This window comes from Harpia harpyja, chromosome 23 (genome assembly GCF_026419915.1).
Source record: "Harpia harpyja isolate bHarHar1 chromosome 23, bHarHar1 primary haplotype, whole genome shotgun sequence".
In the NCBI taxonomy this organism is placed as follows: domain Eukaryota; kingdom Metazoa; phylum Chordata; class Aves; order Accipitriformes; family Accipitridae; genus Harpia; species Harpia harpyja.
In genome coordinates this window covers 15353867-15380877 of record NC_068962.1, presented here as the reverse complement: position 1 = coordinate 15380877, position 27011 = coordinate 15353867, and the positions used below count along the sequence as shown (strand labels likewise).

Genomic DNA, 27011 nt, shown 5'->3' with positions numbered 1-27011 from the left:
CGCTGATTAGTTGTCAAGTACTGAGAACCCTACAGTGGTGCCTTCAGACTCAGATGAGCCAGCATGGTGCAGCTTTCTGAAATAGCTTGTATCGTACCAATCTGCCTACCCTATTAAAGCACAGTTTCAGAAAACTAAGGCTGAACTGCTAGTGAAACATAAATGAATCAGATATCTATTGTATAAGAAAAAATACTCTGTAAGACTGCATCTAACTTGCTGACAGCAGGACTTGAAACTGGAAGGGGTGGTTTTAAGATCTCTGTATGTGCAGGACAAAATGAATTATCTTTTTAGCTGTCTAACTACTCGTAAATAGACTGCAGAAATAAAGACTCTATTTAAAAAACTTACTTCAGATTTCTGTTGTATGTAGGAGTGTGACAGAAGAACAAAATCCACTAAATGTCCTTTCTTTCCCATTCAATGTAGAACCTTTGAAAAACTGCAAAATCTATGCTACTTGAAAAATGTTCACCTTCTTTATCTGAAATGTTGTAGGAGTTAGCGATGTTTGTATCTCATGTCAGACAGGTCAAATGTCTCCAAACCCCAGTCTAATCCTGAGCTGCTCTTTCACTTGGCTGTTTTTGAAATGCTGAAGTAGCCACTTAAAGGCTCTTTCAGCACCAGTGGTAGCAGAACATCCCAGATAACTATGGTGTTAATACCATAGCTCTATCAATCGGCCCTATTTCTGACACTCTGGATAGACCCAGCTCACCCTGAAGTGGATTTTTGGTCACTGAAAGTTATCTAGACTCCATTAACCCCACTACAGACACCCACGACTTGGTTCAGTTGCCTAAACGTAGTTGCCTAGTGCAATCTGAACTGCCCTAGGGCATCTGAGACATATGCTCAGGGCTCTTGTAGCACCTATGGGAGACATATGCCTTACTGGGTAGGCAGTCAGAGGCCAGGTGGGACATCCTGGAGCATCTCAAATGGCAAAAAGCACCTCTGTTGGGAAAACTGAAACAAGCCCTTCCTTCAGACACCTACATTTAGACACCTAGAAGCTGAAACCCACTCCAGCTTCTACACAGAGATCCATACAAAATAAGGGGAGAGAATGTAATCATGAAAATTACCAGTATAGTTGTCTGGAATTTGCATCTTTGTTAGCACTCGCAGCAGAAGATGAAATAGTAAAGCAGGACTTGCCATCCTCCTGGTTGCTCTGGGAAGCTGTTCATATCATTCCATTTTTTTCCCTGTGAACGTAGCTGAGCTGATTTTGTTCTATGCTCTCTGCACTGTGGCTCACTGAGACTTTGAAAATTTACGAAAACCAAAGACCTAGGCTATACTGCAGATTTTTCCAATTCTTTTAAACAAAATGTAAAACCACATTTATCTTTGAGCTTCTGTCAGTATGCTGTTGGATTGTGTACAAGGTCTTGTAATTGTGTGCAAGATCTTGTAATTATGTCCAAGGATCTGACATTGATGCCTTTATTTTTCCAGGTGGAGCTGAGCAAAAGTGGTCAGCCATGTATTGCTTTGACCAAAGAAAGAAGATTCAAGTAATTTTTGGTATTTCATGGGTTCACAGAGATGTTAGCAAACTCTTTTACTTACAAAATCCTATAAAATAATAATTCGGGGAGATAAAAATGGGTTTGAGTGAATGTTTTTTAGGAAAAAAATTTTGGGTCAACTTGAAGTTGGAATGAAAATATTGATTCTCACTGTTCTAATTTATCCTGGAGAAATTTGTAAAGGTTACACACCCAGAAATCCAACCTGTTGTGAACCTATGGATGAATCGTTGCAGTCATCACAAGCACTAAAGGTGTGGAAAAATTAAAGCCCAGAGATATTAACATGACCGCAAAAATGGTCAGAGTTGCTGCCTTTTCTGTGCTTCTGCCACCTTTCTTTGGTGCTCTTCCACTTTCCCAAGAAGATGCACGTGTCTTCCCTGACCATGTTCTGCGGTTGCTACTGCTGCTCCAGTGGTTCGGAGCATGCCCTGAGTGCGCACTGCTCTGGTCTCTTCTACTCTCCGTCTCACCCACTGAAGTGTCAGCAGTGGCACGTGAACTCAATAAGCTCAGGTTCTGATATATGAAGCAGGCAAACTGAGAATGGGATAAGAGGAAGAGAGAAGCCCATGTGAAAGTGAAGATACAGGGCTAGAAACCGGGGTAGAAAAGGAGGAAGGCCTGTGGAGGTAACAGTCTGAACGTCAGATGGCACATCAGGCTTTGGCTCATACATAGTATCTGATATTTTGTCTATTTTAGACTGCAAATGAAACAGGAGATTAGAAGATGCTCTATTTGGTATTTGAATTCCTTGTCCAGCTTGTTTTATATCTTGTAGATTCCACTATGGTTCTTAAGTACTTGGCACATAACAGTAAGTAATAAAACCATTCTCCGCCACAAAACCAGCTACTCTTTTGAATGGAGCTTTGTCTTGATATCCACAGTTCTAGGGTTTTGCTGCTACAGTTCCTTCAGGAGATGTCCCTAATATGTATAATATGGTAGAAGAGAAATGCAATGCAGAGCATCATATTACAAAACAGTTCATGTCACCTTCTGCATCCAGGCTGCTCTACAGGCTGTGTGACAATCTCTGGATCTCAGTGAGTAACTAACTGCAGCGTACAGCTTGGACTTGTGTCTCCCTGCTGGAAGTCATTCTCCACTTTTAGTGAATAATTTTCGGTCTGCAGTGGTTTTCAAGTTTGTTGATAATATTCGAGGTGCCACATAGCATTGCCTATGAAACTAATCTACCCAGAATGAAAGAAGTGTGTAAGAATTGCTTACACAACTCAGAAGTGACACTGGTGTTAGTGTGTCAGCATTAGTAATGCTCTGGGTGCTTTCCAGACATACAAGAGGAGACGGGGTTTGTTTCGCAATTGTTATTTACATGCAACAATTTTTGCTCTTTGCAGTCATCCTGCCTTCTACCCCTTCACCTCCCCCATGTTTTCCTCCTCCCTGTTTCCATTCCTGTCCCTTCTCCTGGATCCTGCACTTAGAGAAGGTCTGACCCAACAGCCGGCTAGTAAAAAAAAGGCCTTAGCACTATAGAGACTATTCCTCTCTCTGCCCAGAATCTCCTCATGAATTTGATGAGAACTGAAGTTTCACCATCTCAAGGGAGATTGATACCTCCTGGCCTTTCTTCATGTTAGCCGTTTCAGCCAGAGGCCAGATTCAACCATGTGTTTGTGTGAGAAGGACTGTCTGCTGTTAGATTTAAAGTGATCTCTGATGAACAGAGATGGCATACATATTTAGACTGATCCTGATTTCCACAAAGAGTCATTTAGGTCAGGATTGTAGCAAAACATGTATATCCAAACGCATCTTAGATGGCTGGTTTGAAATCCAAATCCAAGCTCAGAATTTCCCCAGGCTCAGAAAAATTCATGCTTGGTATTTGAGTTAGATCCAGAATAAAAGGTAGTTGCAGTTGTTGGGTTTGGAGCTTGTACTATAGCTGGGCTGATAAGATGTTTGGGATGCAATTCAGTGAGTTACTCCTTTGCCAAAACCTAACTATTTTTATGAGTACTATGAAAACAAAGGGTAAATTATATCAAAATATGGTGTTAGTCAGGATCAGAAAAACTTACAGCCATTTCATCTCCAAAGACTGTACTCAGTTTTTACTATCTTAGCTAAATATAGACTGAATATGTTATTTTAGGCTGATCCACTGCCGCTTTCAATGAAAGTAGACAGAAGTTCTTGGAAGACTAATTTTATGTATTCAACATTGAAAATTTTGACACACATATGGATGTCAAGACCAGCACTGTGGGCTATAGATTTTGTTCTTGTAGTACTTAGTATTATTATTATTATTAGAAAAATTAACCTCTTTGCACTACTTCAACTCTTCATGAGTTTCTTATATACCTGGAATTCTTAGTTAGGTATTGAGGATCATCATGTACTGTTGATTTCTCAGCAGAGCTTCCCAGAGCTGTCAAAAAGGAGATAACTGACACAGTGAGACTCTTAAAGTAGATCTACAGGCCTGTCTATGAAGAGAATTTCAGGAAAATGAAGGTAAATTCATTAAAGGACTGAGCACAGTATATAGATGAGAAGGTGCTTTAATACCCCATGACAATTGTCTTTTAGTACTCATTGGTCTTCTTAAATTGCTTCTCCTCTGAGGATGATTAAGAAAAGGATGTAAGGTTACTTTAACTCTGTTAGGCCACACTTCATCCAGCTATCTAAAAAAAATAACACTGCCTGCATACCTCATCTTAACTTTTCATGGTGTCTTTGAATGAGCAAGCCATACTCACCCTATACACAGGACTTCAAATGATTTTGCCTTTTTAATCTCTAAAACATATGGGAGGGCTGGAATGGCATCTTGGCCAGTTTTCCATTCCCTGATTCTGCAAGCTGTTCTTTCAGACCTCCACTCAGATGAGTAGTCCTGCTGCTGTGAGTAGAGTTCTGCAAGTGCAAATATGCTGAAACTCTGCCTTACAATGACTGGGAGGTTAGAAAGGTTAGAAGAAACAAGGATTTGTTTTAAACACTCTGAAAACTTGGCCATATGCAAAAGTATTGGGTCATAAAACATTTTTTTAATACTGTAAAGACAAGAATAAATTGTGTGTTCCCCAATAAACAACTTAATTCTGCAGGTTGTTCTTATTTACCATGAAGAACTGCTTAATAATGCGCAAGAAGAATGTCAACAGGATTGTCAGGAAGGATTGACAACAGGACATTAAGGAAAGTGTTATTAAGCAGTATTCAAACCATTCTACCTTCCCTTTTGCTATGGATATGCAAACATAATCACCGAGGCATACCAACACATCTGTCAGTATGTGCACAGACCCATGCATCTCAAAGTGCTACTGCAAGAATTTCTGAGATTTTTGATTGAGTTCATTATTTTCAGGACTTTGAGTGTTCTCATATATATTGCATCTAAGGGCAAAGTGACACTGTGTAAACACGTGAATGTGTAAGCCATGTCTGTTCTAATCATGTATTTGGGTTAATCAGAGAAATAATGTGCACATGTTTGGTTTTCAGATGTCTTTTGCCCTTGACAGACTGAATCTGGATTTGTATGATAAAAGGAATGGGGAGGAGAAGGACTTTTATACATCCTTATTTTTTAAAAATACTAGGAATTAGTACCCACAATTCTGTTTAAAATTGAAAAAGGAAATTATACAAGAATAGTGAGCTGAGCTTACACATAAGCACTTTGATCCAAAGATTGGGAGCAGAGAAAAGGAGAGACATCCTGAAAATATAAAATGGCTTAAAAGCCCCACGAGTTGTGAGAAAGAGAGCATTCATCTCAGCTGTTCTTTTTATGGTTCTCTAAACTCTTTTCAACTACGAAAAACGCTTTTCTGTATTAATAAAATACCATTTTGAACATCTGAGTTAGCATAAAAGAGACATTTTTGTTACCAAAACTTCCAGGATACTTCCTTGAAGGAGTAGCTCACCTTGCTTTGAGCACAGATTTACATAAACAGGTTTTCCCGTCTCGCTGGCTTCTAGCTGCATCCATGTATGAAGGTATTTCTTACTCTGCTTGGCCATTACCTTCTGACCTTGCTTTGTGAGAAAGAGCGAGCTGTTGGCCACCTTCAGGAGCCCATCCTCCTCGTGGCAAGTCCACCTGACCGCCTGGGGACAATCAACGATAATGCTGCGAGATGACAGGGCAGAGCGCGTAGAGATGCTCAGGCACTGGGCAGATTTCACATGGAGGAGCCTGTCATCTGCCATCCACTGCCACTGCTGGTTGAGGTTGGTCATATTGCACTTTTCCATAACGACTCCTCTCTTTTCTGAAAGACACTGCTGTTTCTGGACATGGATAATCAGAAACGCTTCTGGAAGAGGAGAATTCCAGAAAAATACAATAGGTTACACATGGTTATTTAACAAAAAGCAAATTCTTGATGATTTAAAATACAATAACAAGTAAATCTCTCTACCCACTTTCTATGTGTTGAACTTTTCATGAACCTTCCATATGCTGAACCTATTTTAAAAAAAACCCAAACACGCAACCCACATGATGGTAATGTAAAGAGAATGCAAAAAGCAAACTATTGTGGCAAAGGTCACCTTGACCTTCATTATATATAAAAATGAAGAAAAAAATAAACTGGATATAAAAGAAATCCAAGAACTATTAACTTTAAATACCAATTCTAAATACCCCACTTCCCCTGCTTGAAAGCATACAGAGATCTACACAAGCTCTCAGTCTTTTTTTCAGTTTTACGACAGTCTTTTTACAGTATAATTTACTGCCTGGAAATTGTTCTAGTAAAACTCGTAGCGTTTCTGAAGAAATCACGTAAGAGGACTTTCCCAAATCTGTGTGCCTCTCAGTGCCTGTGCCGTTACAGGAATGGAGGCTCTTTACTGATAGGAAGTACATCTATTTTACTGGATTTACTCCAACGTCTCTAGCTGTTAGTTTTGTGACCATCCCAATTCATGTTAGATTAGCTCTTTGTGCCACCACACTTAAAGATCAACACCAAACACTCAAATGAAGAGAAATACAATGCATTCATCAAAAAAACCCCAAAGCTACCAACGCAAAAATCCATACTTGTTACAGAACACGGAACTGGTTATTTCAAATGCAGCCTCCCTGCCACATCTTGTTTAGGTTTTTCCCTTTTTTTCATCTCAGTTACTCGAACACTTCCAGCCTCATTAGTTACAAAGTGATAAACCCAACGTGTATTTATTTCCCTTGGTTGAGGTTTGTCATCCCCCTGTTATTACAGACCTGGGTATTTTCTAACTAAGCATCACAGAAAGCTCCTGGCTCTGGAAGTTTCACAAAGTAGGAACAAAAAATAGGAATCTCCCCTTCGAAGATCTTGTCCCAAAGCTCAGCTCCCGGAGATCTTCTTAAAAAAAAGAAGAGGTATCTCCAGCATAGAAGGAGACAGTTTATTTTCCTTTGGAAAGAAATCTAAACAGAACGGGCTACATTTGCCCTGCCCCCCATTCCTCTTGTATGAACCCCAGCGAAGAAGTGACTCGGTTTTTGTAAGTCACCAGCTGCGCCCGAGGGCTCTGCTCAGCGGCAGAAAGAGCAATACGGCCGAGGGGAAGTGGGGAGAGACACTTACCTGAGAATGTCAAGGCAAGACAGGTAGAAACCAGGACGTGAAATAAAGAATCCATTTTCCCTCTAGCAACTCCCCATGCTTCTCTTAAAAAAAACCACCTCAGATAAGTGAAGCGAAGGCTAGGAAGGAAATGTGCCTTCACAGGGGGAAAAAGTCAGTGACGAGCACTTCCTTCTATTCAATTGTTTTGGGGAGTTTTACACCACTTTGTCCTTTCATATGATTCTTCAGAGTTTACTAGTTGCTTTATTTTGGAAAAACACAAGCAAAAGAGAGGTTTTCAAACACCTGGGAAACTAAAAGACATGGTATTGAATCTCTTTAGGCTAAAAGAAAAGGGATTATACTTTTGTGTAATTCGTTGCCTGGGAAATATTGCAAGTCTGCAGGTGATCTGGATGGTGCTGAATAAGTATATACTGTATTATCCAGGGAACAAACACACATTTTTTGTAACTATACATAATCAAGAAAAATCCCAATATTGATACTTCTAACTCCACAAGTTCTAAAAGCCAAGTGGAGCAGCGCGGGGGGGGAGAAGGGGAAGAGGAGGAGACCAAGCTCCGAGGTCTGCACGGAGTCTTACACCAGCTCCCCTCGAGGGATGAAGTGATGATGCTGGTTTTGCCTTCCCATCAGGTCATCCACCTTGCTCCATGTCAGTGGGAGATTGCCTGGGTCCTCTGGATTGGTTCTCCAGTGGTCCGAAGCCATGGTGGAGGCTAACCAAATTGTACTGGGCTGTGCCTGGTCATGGGGTTACAAGAGTGTGTGGTGCATTAACTACCCTATGCAAGAACAGAGACTTCAGTAAATATTTTATATCAAGTGTAATTTATTAGCAGTATGAAGCAAAGTCAACATCACTGCATTAAAAACTCATTATACCCTGTAAACAGACCTCCCAGTGCTGTAAGTCATAATGCCAACTTCGCGTTTCTCTTAAAAAGAAACTCTTACTGAACAGTAAAGGAAACAGTCATAGCAGCATTTTCTTTCTTGTATAACCTGTTGTGGAACAGTCCATATCACTAAAGGCATCTATCTCTTACTGAAAGAGATAGAGCAGATAAACAACATAAGCAAAAAATTCCGTATTAATAAAAGACAGACAAATATTTAAAATCCTTACCATTTAATATATGCTACAAAGTTTCTTTTAAAAGTAAAATGACTTACACGATTTTACAAATACACTGGATTCAGGTCTGTAGCAGAAGCATGTTCTAAGACAATCAACAGTACAGGGTAAGTACATACACACTGCATAACAGACATTGTGCTCTGCAACTGCTCTGTAAGACCTACGGTAAATACACATTTAATAGTTAATAGTATGAAGAACATATATTTCCATATAAAATATTAACTGCTTTTGAATATTTTCAAAAACAAGACTTTTAATTTTTTTATTATCTCATCTTCTTTTTTTGAATCCATAATTGAACACTTGCAATTTTAGCAGCAAGAATATTATGTGGCCAAGAAACAAGCTCACCACATAATCAGTAATAGCACTTTACAGTACAGTTGACAGTCCATTCACAAGACAGTTTGCAAACGTTAAAGCATTTATACACTTGATAAACATTTCTTCTGTAGAAGTTCCAATGTCCATCCGACTGCAGCAGTAGCACATACATACATTCCATATGGCAGATATCAGTATTACAGCATTAAACCCACCTTTAGATATATATGCGAAATCCACGTGTAGTTTCAGTACGGTACCTTCTTTATAAATCATTTTTGGGAAGCTCACAATACATTCATACACAGTAAGGGTCCAGCAATCTCTAGACTTTTGCCAAACCGTCCACAATCCTTCCAGAAGTTGGCCTCAAAGCCGCTCTTCCCACTGCAGTAAACTCCTTGAAGAAGCTGCTGGTAGGTAATGAAAGAAATTACCTCAAGAGACTGACATTTGGTTTTACCCTCCTCGGCTTCACTGCACAGCTTCTGCAGAAAGTCTGCTTTCATACAGACTCAACGCGTGGTGCACAAATTCATACTGTTCGCTGGTCTGAACCATTCCACCCCTGAAAAGGAAACACAGCGGACTGAAATCTTATTTCTTAAGAATGCAACAACTCCAGCCCCTGCCAAACCCGTGACCACCAGATAATACAAGCCCTTTTCTCAATTTCTGACTTAGAGTTTGCTTGAGTAAGTGGGAGATTTGCCTGAGCAGAAGTACTTTCTTCATAACTTACATTATCCAGCACGTGCCCAGCATGAACCACCATTCCCGGTTCCTTCAGGGTAAGAACTAGAGAGGAAAACATCTGGCATCTACATTGTTAAAACCTACATTTCAAATTCAACAAATTCAAAGAGAATTTTGCTCAGTCACTTGGGCAAGGAAGGCCAGATACATGGATGCAGCAATACTAGTGATGGAGCAAGGGAGTAGTCAGAATCTGGCCTTTCATTTTTGTCCTTTACTAAAAATGCAACCTCTGGTGACCCTCAGATCGCCTGTGCAGAGAGCAGCTCTTCCTGTCCTCTTTCTAACGCCTACAATGCATCCTGTCTGAACAGCAGCCACCTAAGAAATTTTACAGCAGTGACTCATTTCAGCACCAACAATACAAAAAAGTTTAACTTGACCATAAAAAGGACCAGTTACGGCCAGCTTGGATTAGATGCCTACATTTAATACATTCACCTGATAGCAATCCCTTTGTCAGGTCTAAGTATGAGGATCAGGTCCCACACCTCCCGTGCCAGTTGCAGAGTGGTAGGAAGGGGATGATGTCCTACAGGAGGTAGGTGTGATATTTAGTAAGAGTGGTACCATTCAGCTCTGAAATTAAACTGAGCCTCCTTCTGACAGTACTAAGGTCTTCCAGGTCTCACTTCTCATGGAGTGAAGCCTCAAGTTTACTTAATTCCGCTTTTATTATCTCATCTGCCAGGGTGTTCAGAGATACCTACTCTGCTTGAAGAACCAAGCCCCCATTTCATCCTCAGCATACCCTGGAGCAGCTAGTTACCTTTGGGGGGATGAAAAACTGAATGGCCTTGGTGGGAAGGAAGACATTAAGATGTGTATTGTATTTGGCTTCAGCTAGATCTTCACTGAAACAAGCAGATTTGTGAGGGATTTGGATCCAGAGCAATGTCAAAGACAGGTATCTTAGAGGAGAAGGTCTGACAAACCCCCATGTGATCCCTTCAGACACCCTAGCAAAAAAAAGGGTCTACTGATACACCATGCTATGTGGAAAAATGCTAAAACTGCCTCAGCAAGTATTGTCCTTTAGTATTAGAGAACGTTGTCTACAACCATAAGGTCCTTTTATTTTCCTCAGTGCTACTGGATGGTTAAATGGCTGTGGCAGGAAAAACATAATTAAAACAATACCTACTTCTTTAAGCAAGCGACCAGCTGTCTGTGCTCCTCCAGTGAGCTCAGGCAACTGTCAAACACCTTTTAGTGTGCTGCGTGTCTATTATGATAAGCTACTCCTAGGAATTCAATCACAGGCCCTTAAATGGTCCCATCCGGTGCAGAATGCAGCAGCCTCTTAGCTTTGCCAGCAAAGGCATCCACAAATTCATAACTCTTGGCTGCCTGCTGCCCTCAGCTGCTCTCCTCTGTGCCTGTCCCCTGCCTGGAGATCCAGCGAGAGTCTCAAGGCGACGGGAGGGCTTTGCTCTGCTCCTCCGTGCTGCCTAGCCTCCTTCCTTCCTCCTCGCTGCCGCGTCCTGCCCTGCCCACGCAACCCCTTCCCAGCCAGCTTCCCTCCCCGTCTCCCCCATCGATGTTCCCCCAAGATGTTCTCGAAGGGAGTGCGTTTCCCAGGTTAGATCCGCTGTGTGGAAGGGAACATATCCAGGGAGAAGGAAGGGCAGGTTAAAACAAGTTTGGCTGCGCTGGGCTGTTTGTGGGGGTGACCCTTGCTCCTTCCTCTTCGGCGCTGAAGTAACGTACAAAATTCCCAAGAAGGCACACGTAAGACTGGCTGGGGCTGAGCTCAGCACTACCGCATCTGCCCTGTGTTAGCAAGCATAACCGAGATGTTATGATGCTTCTCAACCCTCTGTGGGCAAACCAATGCACGTGCCTGTCAGCTTAGGGGCACCTGAGCCTTATACTGAGGTTCAGACAACTTGGCCTTGTCAGTGCTATCATCCACGGGATTCACAGAACCATAGCATCGCTGAATGGTTTGGGTCGGAAGGGACCTTAAAGATCATCTCGTTCCCACCCCCTGCCATGGGCAGGGACACCTTCCACCAGACCAGGTTGCTCAAAGCCCCGTCCAACCTGGCCTTGAGCACTGCCAGGGATGGGGCAGCCACAACTTCTCTGGGCAACCTGTGCCAGTGCCTCACCACCCTCACAGGGAAGAACTTCTTCCCTGCATCTAATCTAAATCTACCCTCTTTCAGTTTAAAACCGTTACCACTTGTCCCATCACTACGGGCCCTGAAAAAAAGGCTTTCTCCGTCTTTCTTGTAAGACCCCTTTATATATTGAAAGGTGGTAAAAAGGTCTCCCTGGAGCCTTCTCTTGTCCAGACTGAAGAACCCCAGCTCTCTCAGAGTTTCTTCGCAGGAGAGGAGCTCCAGCCCCCTGATCATCTTCGTGGCCCTCCTCTGGACTCGTTCCAACGGGTCCAAGTCCTTCTTGTACTGGGGACTCCAGAGCTGAACGCAATACTGCAGGTGGGGTCTCACCAGAGCAGAGTAGAGGGGGACAATCCCCTCCCTCGACCTGCTGGCCACGCTTCTTCTTATGCAGCCCAGGATACAGTTGGCTTTCTGGGCTGCAAGCGCACATTGCCGGCTCACGTTAGATTTTTCATCTACGAATACCCCCAAGCCCTTCTCCCCTTTGTTCTTGTGCAAAGCTCACGTTTAATAGCAACGAATTATCTGTGACCCTGAGACATCAGTTAATGCAAAAGGCTGCGTTGAAGAGCGTGTCGGGAGGAAATCTGCTCAAGGAGGGAGGTTTCCTCTCCCGCGTCCCTCGTGCCCCGAGGGATGAACCCACAGCTACGGCACCTCCGTACGGGTGTGCAGCCCCCGTCCTCTGCCAGCCCACGCTGCCAGCTCCTCTGCGAGCTGCTGGGCTCTCTGCTTCTTTGGGACTCTCTGGGGCAGTGCTCGGAAGAACGAGCCCCTGGTATCCTGAGGGCTCGGGGACCGTGACCAGCTCTGCCTGGGCAGCCGTGGGGCAGGGAAGGGTCCTTTACCCTGCCCTCCGGCTTGCTGCTAGTGCAGCTGGATGCGGTCTGCTCCAGAGTGAATGTGATGCAGGGTTTGGGATTTTTTTTTTTTTTTTAACCTGAGGCGATTAGTCAAAACACTTAAACAATGAATTGACGCACACTGGAAACTCTTTTCATCCTGTCTGAGGAGCCAAGAGCAAAGTTATCGGACGTCATTCCAAGAATGTGCCTTTAAGGTTAAGAATGTGCAAAGTTTCTCGATTTCACAGTAAGTCTTGAAGATGCCTCACATCAAACGTTTCCTGTTTCTGTTGCAAAGCATAAAAAATGAACTGGGAAAAAAAGTAAGCTGAGCAGATCTGTGGGTCTGTCTTTCTATGAATCCACACAGAGCATAGCTGGACCTCCGTCCTGGGTCAAGATTCTGAGTAGATGGTCCATTTCCTCAGGTTAGCTCAGCACAGACAATTACTGCCAGATCCGTTCACCCCTTAACTTACACTGAACAGCTAAGAAGAAAGCGGCACCTGGACATACCTTACCTAGGAGCAGCTCTCTCCTGTCTCATTCTCTGTTGGAGCTCCATTTTAAACTCTGTTTCCAGAGGGGCTACGCAGGCAGTTAATGAAACTATTTTTCAGCATAACTTTTTGCCACCATCTGCAATTTGTCTGGATGCTTGTTTGGTTCTCACTGAGTGTGCTGGGCAATGGGAATGTTTTGGTAAATCACCTACAGCATTACTGTGAGTCCCTCAAGCGCAGCTCTTTTCTCCTATTGCTCGACTCACTTTGGTAGAAATGTGGCCATGGACCCATGTAACAAAAAGTTCACACACTGGTGGATACCATCGAGTGTGTTCATTCCATCAGTAGGTCTGCGTTTGGATGGTGCAGCTCTGAGCATGAGCAAGCCTGGCTGGGAACCTAGTGGAAATGAGGTATCAGGGATGAAATATTCAGTGTACCTCTGAGGCAGGTTTCTAGCTCCCAGGTGGTCAGATAAAACCATCCTTTTCTGCTGAACTCTCTTTTTTCTGTTTTGTAAGGGCAATCTGATGTACAAAGAATAAATTTGAGCTCAGCTGCTGGCCAGCATCATGAGGAAGACAGCCTCATCGCTGTTCCTGCTCTGCTCCTGGTTGAACCCCACTGCTACTGTTGGCCACGCTGATAAGTGAGGTGCAACGCAGCTATGGCCAGAGCCAGCTCTTGCAGCCAAGTCTGGTGGACGTTAAATTCATTTTGCCTGCTGCACGCCACGTGTAATGACTATCTCCCAAGCCACCTGGCAATAACCACCAAGTCAGGACTGGGTCGTCAGGGGAAGCTGGTCTCACGGAGCGTTGTCCACGTAACAGTGGTACTCGGCCACTTTAGGAACCCACCATCTGGTTGGGCTGGCAGTGGCTACTGTAGTCTCAGGGGCTGCTAAGCTCTGCCTTAGCAATCCTTGCTATAAACTGACTGTCAGGTGAGTGAGATCCATTCTGCAGTATGGCCAATTGGAAAAAGAAAAGAAAAAGAGGTTTTGATTACTAAGTTTTGCCCAGAAAAATGTCTTTAAAAATTAAAATACAGATGTACTTTTTGTCTTGGGCAATGCCTGAGAATATGAAGAGCTGAGGCACCTTAAGCAAGATCTCAGGAGTCTATTTATATAATCTGAAACTCGAAAAAATACAGAAATGCACGAATCACAAGACTTAACAATTTTTATAACAAGCTTTGTGTCACCGAGATTGCTGTTATGAATGTTTATATTTGGGTCAGATTTCCATTCTCTTTCCAAGTTTATCTAAGATACTAATACATGTAAGAGAGTTCATTAGTCAGATACACTTGACAAAATTGTGTTGTCAGTTATAATGCTAAAAATTTGGATTTTTTTTTTGATGGCTGAAATAATGACATAAAAAATGATGTAGCTGAGACCAAAGTTTGCTTCCACTTCTCTACAATAGAGTGTAAAAGCAGTAAGAAAAAGGTTATCTTATAATAGAAATACTAAAATGGAGGAGAACACTAGAAACCTTTTTCAATAAGGTGAACAGATAATCAGAATGGAGTGGTGGAAATTTGGAATTAATAATTTAAAACAGAGTAAGCATTTTTCCCTCAGCTCTTCCATCTTTTTTGTTGCTGAGATTTTTAGGTCAGGAACTCCCCTTGGAGAATTTTACACTCCAGGTGGCTCATGTTGCCCTGAAAGGATCACATTACAATCTCTAGTATGATGAAGGCACGTGGGAGGGGAAGGCAGAGGAGATGATCCACAAACACGGTCAGCTATATAGATTCTGGTCCTTCTGCAGTTCGTGGTTCCAGTACCTTTCAGAGCTCTTCAGAACGCAAAAATCCTGTATTGTCCCTTTGACCTAAGCTCTTCTGTAGCATTTGCACTCTTATGGGTTGTTTCCGTTTAAAGAAGAAATGCATGTCAGAGGCAGTTAAGATACTTGCAAGGAGATTATATGACCTGGTACCTACAGCAGGAGAGGAACGAGACTTCTCTGTTCTTGGTGCAACCCTGTTTATTTACTTTACACAAAATCCTGTTTCCCCAAGCAGAATAAGAAAGAAAAGTACAACCAAACCAACAGCTTCCATTGTGCACAATACCCACATCCTCCTTTCCAACACAAATCTCTCTTCGGCCATGGTTTCACAAAACAAAGCATTCTGCAACAATGCTGGCTTACAGCGTTCCTGCTCCCAAGCTGTGAATTCAGTCAGGGAATTGATCTGGCTTAAGAAAATTCTGCAACAAATGCCTTGCTATTTTCTTAAGCTGGGTAAGTTTGCCAACTCAGTTCAAAAGGACCCCCAGCACAGCGGAGGGAATGCCAACAGCGCCGGATTTGGCTCTCTCCGCTCCATAAAGAAACTACACACTGAGTGAGCCTGGATGTCCCTGTCAACCCAGGCTCAAAGACAATCCCTTGCCTCCAGATTGCCCCGTGTCTCTTGTGTCCTAGTGGGATGCTGCAGACAGCAGAAAGCTCCAGGAGGGGAAAAGAGGAGTGCCCAGTCCCCAGCAACTGCAGGGTTGCCATCTCAGGAGAATTTCATTCAGTGGAGTCTCACACAGTTTCACCCAGAAAACAGTTTTCCTTATTCAGGATCTAATACAAACGTTACTTTGAATATTCAGCTAATGCTGTCATAAGAGGCAGCAAAAGTGATGGCAGCCATTTCATGTAAGGCAACATTCAACTGTGAAAAGGTCTTCAGAATCATTACTGATTCATTATTCATCATTACTGAATCATTTCAGTAATGATTTCAGAATCATTTCAGAATCATTGACTGATTTTAAGAATCATTGACTGATTTATGGTTCTTCTGGAACTCACCGATCCACTCGTAGCTGGCAGACAATGCTCAATGCATCTACAACTCCCTCTTCCTTCAACTGCTGACAACCAATGGCCGTGGCAATAAAACATCCAGTTCTTCCTATACCAGCACTGAAAAGAAAGCAAAATTTAACAGGGGAATGGAGTTCACAGATCAAAGGAGTTAAATGGAAAACACTAAAGAGATATGAAAACAGTAAAGATACGAAACATGGAATTGCTAGAACCCACAGTTCCTGGGTGCATGACTAGCAAGGATAACTTCTCAGCTCACTTTCTTAGAGAGAAATGAAAGGGTGCACTGTTCCAGCAGTCCAGTTGTTGTGGGTAATTTGTGAGGCTTACACGTTTCCAGTTTGCCCACAAGTGTATGGTGAGAAAAACAATCTCCATCAGCACCACAAAGTCCAAATGCTCTCTGGCACAGTCCAAGCGAATGAAGGAGATATGCACTGAGATGGGGGAAAAGCCCACCTAAAGGCAAAAGTCAGTGGGGCTTTATGTTTGAAGCCCTCAAAGTATACAGGGGTTCTGCTAACCATATCTCTAACCATGAAGGTAAAAAGGACGTAGAACCCTGCTGATGAAGTTAACTCCCTCTCCTGTGATTCTGCAGGAGGAGAAGGATTTGGTGCTGTAACTCTCCAGGTTTTCTTGATGCCTGCTTGGAAACAGTCATTTTGGCATTATTTTTACTCCCTGGGCCTCCAACACTTTTGAGAATCTCTGCCCCACTCTGTTTCTTGCTTAAGTAATGTGGAATTCAATGCAGCTCATCCCTGTCATGCTGCATGGCAGGAAAATGTGAGGAAAATAGTTAAAACATGAAGTCAGGGGTCCAGATCTCCACGCCTGGCTTTATAGTAAATACTTAACCATTCAGTGCCTTGCTTTCTTCATCTCTGCTATGGGTATGAATGCTACCTGCCTAATAAGAGCACTGCAAGAGTTATTTAAATTGATGCCAGGAAGAACACATTGAGTGTCTCAGATGGAAGCTTGATATATCTGAATGCAAAGTGTCACCATGAGTATGTCCGCTTGCTACAGCTGAATTAAATCACAGTCTACTCACCACAGAATGAAAGATGGGAGTGCTTTAGAGACTCAAGAGCCCGCCCATCTGGAAGTGAAAATTTGCAAGAGGACTCAGCAATATTAAATATATGAGGATGTCTAAGCCAGCCATGAGAGGATAATGAGATGTAAAACTGGCAGCGTAAGAAAGGATCGAGTGAGATGAAGATCCTGAGTTGACAGCCTGTCTCCTTGGACATCAATATCTATGGGATAAATCTATCCAAAAGGAGAAGGCCATAGTTTATAAAGAGGGATTTGGAGAAAGCAATCTAATGCATACCGTCATTCTCTTCCTCAAATATTTTGAAAACCTTGAAAGCGGGGCTAACAAGTTTAAACAATTCAGATGTAAGTGAAGTTGGCTATAATGAAGGGTTCTTTTTTCCTTATTTTTGGGGGTGGATTAAGTGTTCTTGGACAAGTTCTTAATATGTATTAAATAAAGACTAAAGACTAGGGTTTTCTAATGTATTTTCTTCCTCAGCTCAGGCGTGCCGGTCCTATCTTATTACATAGCTTTATTTCAGACAGTGCAAGATAAAAATTACATTGTTCTTCACTTGCCTGACATTTCCTTCCTGGTGTATCCAGAAAATATGGAGAGCTACTTACTCTGAAGTATTTTCAAGCACCCAAACATGGTATATATATATATATTTCTATTATATACACATATTTCTATTATATATATATTTCTATTTTTCCCTTCTTTTTTAGGAGTTTAAGGTGTAGTAGCTCATTGGTAACGATTGTGGTCTGTTAATTGGGAGTGTGGAATACTGGACTGTTAGGATTTGGGGATTAAGAGATGCAGGCAGTATGCTTTTTATAGAACATGTTCATGCACTAGCTGATGAGGAAAGAAAAGCAAAAAAATTCCAGCAGTAACTATAACAGTGTCAAGTTTCTGAGCATGAAAATTTTATTCCTTATTCTCATTTAAGAAACTCTTACAAGTCCTCCAATATGCCAAATTGCTGGTTCTTCTGGGAAGTAGAAAATGGCATTGTGGTCCAGATTCTCAGTCAGCTTGGTTTCACTGACTAAATGGGGCTAAATTAGTTTTACATTTGCAGAATATAATTCTGTGTTCTAATTCTTCCTTATTGATTCAATTTAAATAAAAAAAAAAACTTTTCCCTCTGTATTTGAAATCTCTCAATTAAAACTTGTATTTGATCCCAAACCACCTAGTTGCCATTAAACCCAAACTTATTTTGGTGTACTAACTACATGTCCAAAGGACAGATTAAGGAGATATTTTCCATATTTACCACATGCTTTTGATGAGTGACATGGGAGAGGAAACATATACCCTTCCAGTGAATGCCACTATAAAGATTAGTAAGAATTTAAAACTTTCTTCCTTTGGAAACCTGTGTCCTTGGTGTGTGTGTGTAATCAGATCTGCTGATTTCAAGGAACAAAACAAATGTTTACTCTTTTTCCTATTCTTTTGCAGAATAGGAACTACTTTGCTAAAAGAAGTCCTTCTTATATCCTGAGTCCTGAATGGGCTCATCGGTGAAGTGTGTAAGACAGCACCGTACGCTGATAGGCTATGAGAAGACATGTACAAAACCCTTTTTTTTGCACTAGTGCCATAATTCCCAATATTCAGAGATTATTAAAGCATTTCTACTTCAGATTAAGGATCATTGTTTGAGTGTGCACTGTAACGGTCCTTTGGAAATAGCTGAGAATTGTGCAGCTGTATCTGAGGTCCAAGTTAAAAAGTGTGCACAGGCTCTGTAAGACCTGGATGACCTCAACTGCAACTCAGACTAAAAGGGAAGAAACTATCTGACTAGAAAATGGAGCACGAGTGAGTTCACCCATTTTGTAGACCATCGTGTAGCGAGCGTATAGACAGATGAGTTGTTACTGAAGAACTATTAATTTTAATCACAACTGAGATGACATCTGGGTCTTTAATAATGAATAAATTCCTGCTCATGATTATGGATCTTACTGTCATATCACTCACCTCAGAAAGACACCCCGTTCTTCTATAGACCTTCATTACTGAAGATCCTCACTAGAAAAATGGGACTCCCAATAGCCATCCACAGATTTGTGGATTTTTTAGGGAAACTACAATTCCTGATAAAAACAGCTGCATAAAATTTGGGAAAGTTCCCTATTCATCACATTCTGGTTTTGAAAAATGATGGGTGGTTCAAATCTGGCTTCCATTTCTCTAAATCTCCTAAATATGGAGTTGAAAAGAAGTGGTTCAAGATGAAAAGTTCTGGTTTGATGTACTTCTAGGGAAAAAAGGAGTACTATCCCAACTGTGGGAGATGTATCATCACAGTTATGAGACAAAGCAAGTAAGGAAACACTGATTTTAATTTTTTGTTTTCTGTTTTGCTTCACCGACTTCTTTCCACCAATATAACAAATCCAGTACTACTTCCTACCACTTCAATTGCAACATGAGGCAATGAATCAATATAAAGCAATAAAATGGAATTTAATTAGAATTATTAGAAGGACATTCTCTGGTTCATTACAATTTGTGTGAATAACGCTCTGCTCTTGAGTACTAACACTTTGCCCTTGAGTATCAAACCAACCGCCTTTGTGAAAACATTCACAAATTTTAGTACTGATGCGTTTTGGTCTCCAGATCTGTACCTGATGCCAGCTGTTCAAAATTGACTTGCTTTACAACATTTCAGCCAATCAGTCACAGGGCATTGCATCTGACTTAGGTATGTAATTATGTAACAAGACTAAAAAGAAAACAAATCATGAATAAGAAACAGAAGCAAACTAATTTTTCTAGCTGGTCTTTCAAAACCAGAGCTCATTAGCAGAAATGGAGAACAGTTCAGAAATGATTTGCCAGCAACAAGGGAATTCTCTCTAGAACTCAAATCTTCAAATATGAACTGAAAAAGTCAATTAGCATGAAGAGGATCTGGGGGATTTTGCTCTTCCCCAAATACGTTCTTTGTTTAGGAGGAGGCCTGTTTGATGCGATTTGCTGTGGCCTTGCTTTGGGCAGTCATTTAAGAGAAGGATTGCGAATTACCTGCAGTGCACGATGACAGGCCCTCTGCCCGGTGATTCCACCCTGTCCTCTTCTACATCCAGCATGAGCTGCAGCAGAGGCTGCGCGCTGTCGGGGGTTTTGTGGTCTGGCCAGGACGTGTACCAGTAGTGTTTCACACTCCGGGACTGACTCCCTTGCTGAAAATAACGTGAAGATTTTATAAGCACGCTTGTGGTGAACAATTCGTTTTATATCTCTCAATGTTATGGTAAAAAGACAGTAAAAACGTTAAGAGAGATTTAACAAATTTTTTTTTATTAGACTCGGAGGATGCAATGGCAGGGAACAGGCGTGCTCCCTGGGACCCAACTGTAAGAAGGGTTTGTGCACCTGAAAACTTGGCTGGTTTTCCAGCTGTGTAAGTTCTGCTCTGTCCATCTGACTACTGACTTGCTGACTGTGTTGTCAGTTGGGAACTGTCAGAGGTCTCTGTTAGATCAGTGATAAGATCTACAGAGATTAGCTTGACTGGACTTCTGAATCTCTAAATTATTATATATTTCTGCTGCCTTTTAAGGACATTATCATATGGATCTGATACTAAAATTACAAGAGTATTGAAGTTAAAGGTGCAGAAGAACTGCCCTTCTAGATTAATCAAACATCCCAGTTTGTCCAGTTATTCTCTCCCACAGAGGCCGCTACCACTTACTTCAACAAGCAAAGGTGCTAAATATGGGCTAGAGTAATTAGTGTCGGGCAATATGACTTCTGCCCACTTCTTACTGCCTGGGCTGAAACACCAAACAAATTTCCCCAGTTCATTACTTATTGTAATGATCTGTCAGGAGCAGCAGATGATGCAATCCGATAGCACCTAAGTGTAATATGGGGATTAACTTAGAAGAGGAGCCTCTGCCTTATTTTACACAGTTAATATTTAGTCAGAACCATGAAAGCATGAAACTTTCCTTATATACTCCTTATATTTTTAGCTTCTCCAATGGGCTATAGATGCACTCAGCACACAACACGAGCAGCGTTTCTTTTTCAGAATGATGCTATGCTAGTTCTTTCATTAACTAAAATCCCTTTACATCGCCTTGGCAATGCTAGAAAGGCCTCCAAGCAAATGTAATTCAAGAGAGTGAAACTTGCACTCTTTTTGAAGCCTTTTCTATTGCCACAGAGATACAAAGCAGCAATACGATAAGTGTTCCAGTGCTTTGGTCTTGATCATACCTTGCAGCTGTGAGCTTCATAGCTCAGTTACCCCTCCTGTAAAAATTTATGCCCTTTAAAAAACCCACTTTATTTAACATTAAAAAAATAAGGCATTAGGAACCATGCTTCTCAGATGCAGAATGTTACCTTTATTGTAAGCTGACGGACAGTATAGTTCTCGCATTCTTGCACACTGTTAACAAGGACTTCAACCTTCCCATAGATTCCTCTTTTTTCTGGCCAATAAAGCACGCATTTCTGGAAAGCAAGCATCAGTGTCGTCAACAAACTGGATCCTGGGGCCATATTCCTATCCCATTTTTACACAGAATGTATTTGTCTGGAAAGTTCAGATGAATTCAACTGAGGTGTTATTCATGTCAGAAGCATTCCTAAATAAGATATTGCAGTGTTCTTAATGAATGATTTAGGCCTGATTTTCAGGATCTGAGTTTTTCAAATATGGATCTCTATCACTGAACGCTTTGAACAGCTGTTTTTATTCTTAGAAGCTCAATGAAGTTCAGTTAAAGAGATTATTTTCCACATTCAAAATCAAAGATTTTTTTTCTAGAACATTCTCTAATTCATAGAATTAAATTTATAAAGTTTATTCTTTCCAAATGGGATTTCCTTCTGAGCAAGGGATTCAGAATTTGTCCTCTCCTCACAAGACTTTCTATCCTCTTTAGTCTCCTGAGCCCTGATACAACAAAGCATGTAAATGTGCCCTTAGATCTTACTGAACTCAAGGGGACTTAATGTGTATGTTAAAGTATTTTGCAGAATCTGAGCTGTCTACTATATAACTTACTCAAAATGAATGTTAAAAAAATCCATCAGTCTTGCTAGAGCTGCACAAAATTATATACAGAATTCTTAATGAATCAGTACTGTTATCCCATTTCAGCAATGTATCTGACAAGCTTCTACTAAAAGGGAGAAGAAGAAATAGCATTTACAATATAAACCATTTTATTTTTCCCCTGCAATAGTTTGCTTATCTTCAAGTCAACTGCAACTTCATATTCATTTCTATTAAAGTATCTCTATAGTCTACCTGAAAGAAAACAGCCCTGCTGTATAAATACTTCTCTAAAAATAGATGCTTATTACCTTAAGAGTGTAAGGTGTTTGAAAGCCACTTTTTCTGAAATAATGCTGGCCAGTCTGACTTGTTCATGAAATAAAAGAACCCCCAACAATTAAAGAAAACCTCCTTTTGAATATTTAATGCACAGGTAAAAAAACCACCAAGAGAACAGCCAATTCTACAATAATAGGAGTCCCAGAAAGAACTTGTTTGTATTTCCTCACAAACTTGTGCTGAACAAACTGGTATATATTTAGACAGTAGTATACATTATACAGCAAAATGAAACAATCCCTTTAATATAATTAATTGCCATAAAGCATAACTCCCAGTAAATCCTGCTAAAAATGATCCAGAAAAAATACCAGTGAAATGCAAGGCTTTACCACCAGGTGTGATCTTTAAGCTGCTACTCTACTTGATAACCCAAGAGCTGATTGAACCGAATCATCTCTGTTGCATAAATACTTTTCTAAAAATAGATGCTCATTACCTTAATAGTGTAAGGTGTGTGAAAGCCACATTTTCTGAAATAATGCTGGCCAATCTGACTGGTTTCATTCAAATCCTGTCTTTTGCAGAATTACTCGAACATCCTAAATTTGCTGTCTCCCCGAAGACATCAAGAATGGCAATAAAATACTCAGAAATAGGTACGAAAAAAGTGTTCACAAGTTCCACAGTCCCCCCCATGTGACACATAGAGCTACTATCATCTGCCAGATCTGCAATTCATGCCCCTCCCTGGGAGTGTAGTTTTCAATGCTAATATGGGAAAAAGAAAAGTCTAAATACACAATTGTACCCTGACAATCAACAATAGTTGAGTCAACCCCTGAGACTTCTTGATAAATGTGAGCATGCGACGTTCACTACAAAGCCTTCAGGCACTCCAGAAGAGTGTTTTTCTTGACTCTTTCCCAGAACTGGAATTGGCAACTTGTGCTGGGTGGACAATGAAATGGGGCTGTTCATTAAAATAACTTTCATTTAACAGTCCGTCTACATTTAGTGAGATACAATGGATTATTTTTAACACAGTCTCCGTGCATCTTTTAAAAATGCCATTTGTTACTGCTTTAAAAAATAGCCTTGAGAATAGAGCTGGGATCAGCTGGTTCAGGCACTTCTAAGAAGACAGGTATTTGGGGGAATTAACATGTTTTTGAAAGTTAATTGTAAAAAAGGGATAAAGATGAAGATAGGAGGGATAAAGATAGAAGATAGGAGGGATAAAGATACCCGACAAACAGAAAATAGTATAGAAAGTCCCAGGAACATCAGCAAAAAAAGAGTAAATCGCTCCAAGCTATTACTTGAACCTAAAAGAAAATTCCACTGGTCTCAAGTAGGTATACTTCAAACCTGTTCAAAAGCTAAACACAGTGGTTGAGAAGGTTGCTCTCTAGCCTCACATCTGTAATCCGTAAAAGCTTATCGCATATAGCATGTAGCAGAAAAAAGGAAGAATTCCCTTGTTCTTATCACATAGTCCTCCACCTCCACTCTTTGTGCCAGTCCTGATTCTGTTCCTTGCTCTGCTTTCAGGCTGCATAGTTTCCCTTTCAGCATATTCATCTATTACAGCACTTTCTAAACAGGTCACATATTTTGTGAGCTTGGGATTGAATGTACAATCCTCTATGCAAACATACAACAGCTATGAGCAGGCTTTTTTAAAAGATGCTTAAGCTCCAAAAAAAAAAAAAAGAAATCCTAACCAACTTGCCTGGCAGGCAAAAGCCTGGGAATCTTCTTACTTTCACATGGAAAATCTCATCTTCCTGCCATCTTTCAAATTCCCCCCTCGGATTCATTTCCATTGGTTAGCTTTTTGCTAATAAATGATTATATTTCTGATCTGGAGCCTGACCTTTTTTTTTTTTTTTTTTTTTTTTAAGAAAAAACCCAACATTCCCTGACCCGAACAGGAAGTTTATACAAGAAACAGTATCTCACATGACCTTTAATTGATTTCAGCCTTTGTCCTTCCCCCTGTGACAGGGCTGCAGGCTTGGGCTCCCTCCATCCCCTGTCCTGTCTCCTTGCACGCCCCATCCCCTGCTCGCCGGGTGCCAGGCTTCATGGGACCACTCCTGAGCTGGACCTCCGCAACTGAGCAGGATTTGGCCCTGCCTCGGACTGGGGCTGGCACCTGCTATTTGCCGCGGTCGGTCTGTGCTCAGGAGCACAGGCTTTTTTAACTTGCCAGAAGCGCTGCTATTGCAGCCTGGTCCCCCAGTTCTGCTGAATGGAGGAAGGCTCTCTCAGCTGACGTGTTATTTACCTGTTTTATTTTCCCGGGATTTGGACCCTGCACAAAATTAGTTTGACAATTCTCAAATATTTGTGAAGTTGCTTTACTTCATCTCCGCTTGTTTATTTTTCCATACAGCTATGCCAATAAATTTACACATTGAATGTCCCAATAACCGGGCCAACACACAAAGTAATGAATAATTACGACGAAGCTTCAATTCCAGGATCCCTTTTTACTCCTGCCCTCTATTTACTGTCACTACTAACTCAAGCGTGAGAGGTATACTCTAAGAGGTCTTGCAGGATTTGCCTTTGTATACTAAAATCCTGAAAGTTAGGACCAAATCTTCTTAAGTTTTTCCAAAACCTAAGACATATCTACGGTGCCAATACTTAACTTAACTAATAAGTAATCTTCAAAGAGGCTTATGTGAATTCTGTAAAAGGCAGGATTTCCGAATTCCAAAATCTATTTTGCTGTGTGTAGATAAGCATGCCTATACACCAACTGAGGGAAAAATGTTACATGAAAAATAATATGAGCTTTAAACAGTGAGTTAACAAGATTGTCCTAGATAATTACTGACAACAAGATTTACATTATCCGAGTTGAATAAACACGCATTGTTTAATGCATCTGTCAGTACTAGCCTTTTCTTCTTGCAGAATGCTGCACAGTATTCTTTATTTATGCTTCCCAAAATATGTTTCCTGGTTAACAGGTAATGTTGCTAGTAAGTTTTGGAGGCAAACTAAATGCGTATTATCTACAGTGTACCTAGCATAACTACGAAAAACAGCTGATACAACAGAAGTCTATAAACTTCTCTATAAAATTATATAGAAGTCTGTAAAATTCTTACACCCCCCCTATTTGTCTAATTTCCATTGCTCAGTTGTCTTGACTGAACTCAGTAATACATGAAGTTTTTACGTGCCTCATGGATAAAGCCTTGTAAGATCGTGTCCTAAAATGTTACTACAGAATTAGAGAAGGTCACCTTCAGTGGGTGATTTATCGCATTCTCTTAGAGTGGGATGGATCACTCTCTGGAGGTGACTACTGCTCTTCACTGACCAGGGAGGGTACCTAGATCACCAGATGAGATGTGTTTTTCCTCATATTAACCCTAAAACTATAGCCTAGAATTCCAAGTTTCTCATTATTTACTCAGGCAGAAGCAAATTTGCTGTGGACTCTCCTTGCACAGGCAGATTTCCAATCTGTTCAGACATTGCGTAGTTTTGAGGACAGGTTTTACAGATTCTGCTTAAAATACTCACAGCACCCATAGCTCCTTCAGCATTACTCTTGCTTACAAATCAATCTCCTTTTTTTTAGCAGACTTCAAAATGAAAAAGAAAGAAAATCCAATAATTTAATGCTCCATGTTTTTCTCATACAGCTGAAATGAGTATTTTGCTCAGCACTCTACTTTCATATTATATGTTCATCCATCTTACAAAAACTGTTACCACAGCGAGTCTTAGACATTTTTTCATCTCACGGAAGGAAGTAACTTTACAGAAACCTTTGTTTACCATCATTTCACACAATTCCCATTGTTACTGAAATTCATCACATCAGTATATTGAACTAGGACACTAACGTCCCAAATAATTTTACTTATGATAAATAAATGAATCTATTGTTGAGATTAAGGTTTTTCATGTATCTCTGATTTGAGAGCTCCCTCATTATACATTACTTTATACATTATAGTACATTATACCTCAAATGGAGGCTGACTGATGTTATACCAACTGAGGAATGGGGCCTATACCTGAGACTCAGGTATGGGGTTTTATTTGTGCAGGGATGGATGTGGATGAGTGGATGAATACGCTTTCAAATATGAAGGTTTTTGGTGTGTGTGTATACTGCAGATGTACCTCCCTGAAAATGATGGAAATAAAACAGACCACAGAGAAGAAAAAATATCAAGGGCTATTATGCTAAATAACATCTGCTCTTGCCTTCTCTAGAGAGAGCAAATACTTAAACAGTGAAGTTAATATGCTGAGCATAGCCACTAGCTAAGCTGTTTTCCCTTCAAGAGCAAGCAGGGTTTCGGGAGGAACCTGCTAACGGTGGGAGAGTTCCTAAGGTTTCTAGACAGGGCAGGACAGCTTGTGCAAACACTGCCTCTCTATATAGCCTGGGAACGATCTGAGATTCCCCACCCTTTCTATTAGGAGGAAATTACCACTGCCAGGCCACAACAATGCGGATAAACACCAGTGCCTAGAGCCTGCGTAACTCAGGTAAACACAGGGCTTCCTGACACGATGGAAACCACTGGGCACTTCTTTCAAGTCATTCTTCTTACACAGTGTCAGATGTGAGTGTTTAAACAGTCAGCATTTCCTCAGTGAAATACTTATTCTTTTGGCCAATTAGGCTGGGGTAAGGTTTCTACATTTTCAGGAGTAATCTTTTTAATGTAGGCTTCTGGACACTTGTTTGAACAGTCTAGTGCAAAATGGCACCTGGTTTGGAACTAAGTCTTGGGATATTTTACAGGACAAACCTACTTTTTACATACAGCTTTCTTAAAATCCACTGGATTTTAAGTTCATGTTAGAAGCCCAAACTCACGGGGACAAATAGACAAGCAGTGGTCAAGGGCAGAAGAAAGAAGAGTATGTCTGCTGAGTCCACATTTAAATAGAGCAGTGAG

At 41.1% G+C, this 27011-nt stretch overlaps 2 protein-coding genes across 5 annotated transcripts in view; both read right to left on the bottom strand.

Annotated features, from left to right (window-relative positions):
- The window catches only part of PTPRB (protein tyrosine phosphatase receptor type B), a 63753-nt gene extending 56505 nt beyond the window's left edge, over positions 1-7248 (bottom strand). The window contains exons 1-2 of the mRNA XM_052774638.1: positions 7130-7248; positions 5471-5863 (exon numbers count right to left, since the gene is read on the bottom strand). Coding sequence (XP_052630598.1) covers positions 5471-5863; positions 7130-7184 — 448 coding nt within the window. The 5' untranslated portion in view covers positions 7185-7248. The remainder of the gene's footprint in view (positions 1-5470; positions 5864-7129) is intronic.
- A 701-nt stretch (positions 7249-7949) lies between these two features.
- Positions 7950-27011, bottom strand: part of PTPRR (protein tyrosine phosphatase receptor type R) — a 154580-nt gene continuing 135518 nt past the window's right edge. For all 4 annotated transcript variants that reach the window (XM_052774616.1, XM_052774617.1, XM_052774619.1 and 1 more), the window contains 4 exons: positions 21126-21236; positions 19794-19951; positions 15671-15784; positions 7950-9171 (listed from right to left, as the gene is read on the bottom strand). In XM_052774616.1, the coding sequence (XP_052630576.1) occupies positions 9078-9171; positions 15671-15784; positions 19794-19951; positions 21126-21236 (477 nt within the window). In that variant the 3' untranslated portion in view covers positions 7950-9077. The remainder of the gene's footprint in view (positions 9172-15670; positions 15785-19793; positions 19952-21125; positions 21237-27011) is intronic.